Genomic DNA, 5296 nt, shown 5'->3' with positions numbered 1-5296 from the left:
AGAAAAACAGATTTTCACTAGCCTCATTACCTCCCACTGGGTAGGGAGTGCATATACTCCATCTCCGATCACTCAATCATAAGCAACATTGTTCACATTTACCCGAGACTACCATAGTGAGAGCTCTAAAAGTATACATTCATTGGGAAAAATTTGTACTCACCCCTAATTTAAAAACCATGTAACAAAATGCTCATATTTTGAGACTATTTAACAAAATGTTTTTATTTTGAAACTTGCTTTTAACAAAATCAAGTTTTGTGTAAAACTCGATGTCCTCAAAATCGAGTTCTATGTATATTTTTAAGTAGAACTCAATATTACTAATGACGAGTGCAACTTAAATTTAAAAAAAAAATTAAGTGGCAAAATATGCATAAAACTCAATATTGCTAATATTGAGTTCCACGTAACTTGATTTTGTTAAAATTGAGTTCCAAAATATGGACATTTTACTAAATAGTTTCAAAATATGAATAGTTTGCTACATAATTTTCAAATTATAGGTAAATGCCCATTTTGGCCCATTCCTAAATAGATGGAACTTTGAGGTTTACTTTACATTTGTCAATAACATGCAAAGATAAAAAGTAAAACCAATAAAATTTAAGTACAATTATTTAGGTGTTGTAACTTAAGTTCCCTAATTAAATTTGAATATATGATTGTATCAAATTTATTATCCTTGGGAAACATAATACCGTTTGTGCTGCATTGCTCAAGGTATGCATGTGATTGAATTTTTTTTTTTTTTTTGAGAATTATGTGATTAAATTTAATTGAATAACCTAAATAATAACATCTAAGGAATAGTAACTAACTTTTTGCCAAAGTAAAAAAGTGGAAAACTTCAGCTGGAAGCGTGTTCAATATGAGTGTTAGTTGGAATTTAAGACTTTGTTAAGATGAATTTAGTGCTTTTTAGAATTTCAAAGGAAAGCAATGTTCTGGACACGGACTAATATCTTAAGAAGTGGTTAAATGTGGACTTGGATAATTGATTACCATTTAACAGACAGCACCAAATAATGTCATTTCTATCATTTAACCTAGTGTTAAAGTCGTCTTTTCCTCACCATTTCCTAAAAAATGAAGCCTCTATAAAATGCTTATCAATGTTACAAAACAAAAATCAAAATATGGCTGGAAAACCTTTCAATGTGAAAACTCTTTTCTTCATGTCCAAAACTTTCCTCAGAAAAATAGAGAACCATCTCAACATCCCAGGAAGGCTTGGCAATGTCCATGCACCCCACTTAAAATTTCAGAAGTACTCTCATCTAGCCCATAGATCAGAGGAGCTTCAAAACCAGACTTTATTATTTCATGTGGAGGGAGCACTGTTGAAATCATCATCACTCTTTTCTTACTTCATGCTAGTAGCCTTTGAAGCTGGATGGCTCTTAAGAGCTCTTATTCTGCTTCTTTTGTACCCTCTTGTAAGCTTTCTTTGTTTGGTTTGTGAAGAAGTGGGATTAAAGATTATGGTTTTCGTATGCTTTGTGGGGATTAAAAAGGACAGATTTGTGATTGGAAGATCTGTCTTGCCCAAGTTCTTCCTAGAGGATGTTGGCTATGAATGCTTTGATGTGGTGATGAGATGTGGGAAAAAGGTAGGAGTGACTAATTTGCCTGTAGTGATGGTGGATTGTTTTCTGAGAGATTACATGGGGGTTGAGGCTGTTGTGGGAAGAGAGTTGAAGGTATTTTGTGGGTATTATTTGGGTTTGATGGAGGAAAAGAAGTCAGCTAAAGTAGTTTTGAAAGAGATTTTTGAGGAGGAAAAAGAAGGTGCTCATGTCATAGGTATTGGTTGCTTCAATGTGTCTTTTGACCATCAACTATTTTCTCACTGCAAGGTTGGAATTATTTTCTCTCTCTCTCTCTCTCAATCTCTATCAGTTTCTGTGTTTGTATGTGAAAGATGTCAAGTGTTACTACTAACAATCACTTGAATGATTTGTGTTGCTCCAGGAAATTTACTTGGTAAGTGAGGCTGAGAAGAAGAATTGGCAAGTCCTTCCAAGGGAGAAACATCCAAAGCCATTGATCTTCCATGATGGAAGATTGGCTTTTAGGCCAACTCCAGTTGCTACTTTAGTCATGTTAATGTGGGTTCCATTTGGTTTGTTGGTTGCCATACTCAGAGTCCTTGCTACCTCGCTACTTCCTCTCCATATATGCGTCCCAGTCTTGAGCTGTATTGGAATGCGGGGTTCTGCACCATCGCCAAACTCCCTTCCTACTCCAATCATTTATGGAGAAAAATCAAAGGGAATACTCTATGTTTGCAACCACAGAACTCTTATAGACCCACTTTATGCTTCAGCGGCTGTCAGGAAACCAGTCACTGCAGTCACATACAGCTTAAGTAAGACTTCCGAGCTGGTTTCACCCATCAAGACAATTCGATTAGCAAGAAAGAGGGAGGAAGACTCAAAGATGATAGAGAAGCGGCTGAGCCAAGGTAACCTTGTGATTTGTCCAGAGGGAACTACTTGTAGGGAACCATATCTACTTCGCTTCAGTCCTCTATTTGCAGAGACAACTGATGATATAGTTCCTATTGCCATAGACTTTCATGCTAGCATGTTCTATGGAACAACAGCTAGTGGGTTAAAATTTTTAGATCCCCTATTCATAGTTTTGAATCCAACTACAAACTGCGATATCAAGATTCTTGAGAAGTTACCAAAAGAATTTACATGTGGGGTTGGAGGTAAGTCCAAGTTTGAAGTAGCCAACTATGTGCAGGCAAAGATAGCTGAAGCCTTAGGATTTGAGTGCACCAACTTAACAAGGAAAGACAAGTACTTGATGTTGGCAGGCAATGAGGGGAAAGCATAGTTTGGCATATGTTTATTTCATATTTTTATTTCCTGAATATTCTAAAAGAACTGATTACAAATAATTTTGATTTAAGCTTTCTATTGATACTAAACAATCGTTTTGTCATTTCTGTAAAATGATACGATAAGAACACTGTGATTTTGAGAATTCTTCTACATGTATCCTATAGTCCATGAGAAACTTGCTTTTTTTATTCACTTGGTTGGATCTACTCTGTCTCTCTCTCTCTCTCTCTCTGATATGATTCCCAATGTCTTGGAATAGGTAGCCATTTTTACAGTGAAAATTAATTCCCTTTGAATCTTTAATGTCTCCAATGAAGCTTAAGTGAGTAATGACTAATTACCATTTCTGACGATAACATGTAGTAGTGTCCATTTTTTTTTTCTAAGGTCTGATTTATGTAAAAGTGAGTATCACCTTTTTGTGCATCAAGTCTAAGGTCTGATTTATGTAAAAGTGAGTATCACCTTCAGTGTTACAGTATTGAAAATTAATCTTAACTGGTCAAAGATTCGAGAAACTATTGTATGGCTGATATGCAAAAATATGGGAGGCGCTACCTGTAATTTATCTATATTTCTGGAGGAGCTTCTTTTAGAAGTTAAGACTGCAAAGATGAAAGACCAGTGCTCACTTCCATATTGAGTAAATCTGTGGGCACTGAAATTAGGAAACTTGGTCAGGGCCCTCAGTTCAACTCCATTCAGGGCTGGCTGGATAGAGTTTGAGAGCGACAATTTTAAGTGGTTTTTTTATACTTAAATAATAATTGAGCAGTATTTATTCAACTTTCTATATTTTAAAATTTTATTGGGTTTTTGAGATGCAAATTTTCTAATTAAGGTTTCTGTATTTAGGTTTAGCTAACACCACATTTTCCATTGATAATGTGACTAACCCACATAATTATTTTGTGACATAATAGGGTACTGTTAATAAAACTTTGTAATCAGCACATGCATTTCAAAAGAAAAAGTCTGGTCTATCCCCAATCATGTTCTTGTTTCTTTGCATACCATACAAAAAAAGTAGGGCCTATCTGCTCAACAGTCCTCTGCATAATGATGCACTACTCTGTACCCTATAAAAGGAAGGACTCTATTTAAGTGTGTTGAAGCTTATTTAATTTTCCATCAAAAGTAGGGTAGCGACTCTAGTGAGGAGTTGTATCTACCATGTACGAGTTCCATAATAATTTTACCAAAACTCATGCCCCTTCAATTAATGGCTCACTCAGACCATGCTTATATGGTGTAGCACATTTTTTGTGCTTTCAGATCTAAATCTAGTTTTGCTATCTCGATGCCATGATGTTGAAATGGAAAAGGACTAGTTAATTAAGGTTTAATTTTCTTTCTTTTTTATATGAATTTAAATGTGTATATAGTGTCACAATATTTAAAATCTCATTCCATAAAATAGAGAATAATAACTTATTTTATATGTGCTAAATCAAATATATTTTATATTTATTGAAAAATTAAACCTTTACCATAAAATAGACTTCTCTAGTAAAGTCAACACAAATGCTTGGATGACTCTCAATCTCATGTTGTGAAAATTTATTTAATTAAAAAAAAGTAAGTATAAAAAAAAAAAATTATCCAGTCCTTTTGTTAAATCATTCACATGCTTCTCCTAAATACAGTAAATCATTGAGGATTTAAGTAAATGTGTGAATTTCCAGCGTGTGTCAGAGTGTGTATAATAGGGTGAGCATAGTAAACACTGCGCCTTAAATTATAAGTTGACAATAATTGTCTTATTATTATTATTATTTTTTTTGATACGTGTCTTATTATTATTAGTCAAGAGGATCACTGGGCATTCTTGATTCCCCCTTTATACTAAATAATTTCACCACAGCGTGTAACTTTAAAACCCATTTCATGAAAAGCACAATGAGCCATATTGGTCCCCCCTACAAATAACTGAGGCAGTTAAACATAAATACCTTGCCAGTGCCACCAAGCCTATTCTTCATTGCTTTGTACATGGGTGTTGTGCTTGTGCATAATCACTAATCAATAATCATCATGTGCATGTGTGTTTGGTTCGGTTTTTGTTGGGAGTTTATTTAGCTTATTTGTTTCCGTAGTGGGGTAAACATAGAGCCCAAATGCAGGAAATGAATCCAACATGGACCGGATCATTCTAGTAATAGATACAAAATCTCGAGCAATAAATCAGGTCCAATCTCCTTCCTAGCCAACCCTCAAGGTCATGGACGGAGCCATGGTTGGATTCCCCCCCCCCCCCCCCCAAAATTTAAAAAAATATATATATTATTATATATATGAGTTCTAATTTTAGCAATTTTGTTTTAGAAAATTAGACTTTTGCTCCCTTAAAAATATCATTGATTATTTTAATAGTATTGTTATAGTCACAAATTTTTCTATAACATTTTTACAAACGGTTAAGGTAGCAAATTCTTATTGGT

General features: G+C 34.4%; 1 protein-coding gene across 1 annotated transcript; it reads left to right on the top strand.

Annotated features, from left to right (window-relative positions):
* Positions 1-1085: 1085 nt before the first annotated feature.
* Positions 1086-3047, top strand: LOC126716777 (probable glycerol-3-phosphate acyltransferase 2). The gene is made up of 2 exons (XM_050417760.1): positions 1086-1859; positions 1975-3047. Exons 1-2 carry the CDS (start codon positions 1116-1118, stop codon positions 2845-2847), a joined length of 1617 nt encoding a protein of 538 aa, XP_050273717.1. The 5' UTR covers positions 1086-1115; the 3' UTR covers positions 2848-3047.
* Positions 3048-5296: the final 2249 nt, after the last annotated feature.

Source organism: Quercus robur, chromosome 3 (genome assembly GCF_932294415.1).
Source record: "Quercus robur chromosome 3, dhQueRobu3.1, whole genome shotgun sequence".
Classification (NCBI taxonomy): domain Eukaryota; kingdom Viridiplantae; phylum Streptophyta; class Magnoliopsida; order Fagales; family Fagaceae; genus Quercus; species Quercus robur.
The sequence above is the reverse complement of the archived record's forward strand: the minus strand, read 5'-3'. Positions and strand labels throughout refer to the sequence as shown.

Excerpts from the sequence above, each read along its gene's own strand:
- LOC126716777 (XM_050417760.1), top strand. The coding sequence starts at position 1,116 with ATGTTACAAAACAAAAATCAAAATATGGCTGGAAAACCTTTCAATGTG. Across the intron at positions 1,860-1,974 it reads AACTATTTTCTCACTGCAAG|GAAATTTACTTGGTAAGTGA; the intron begins GTTGGAATTATT and ends GTGTTGCTCCAG.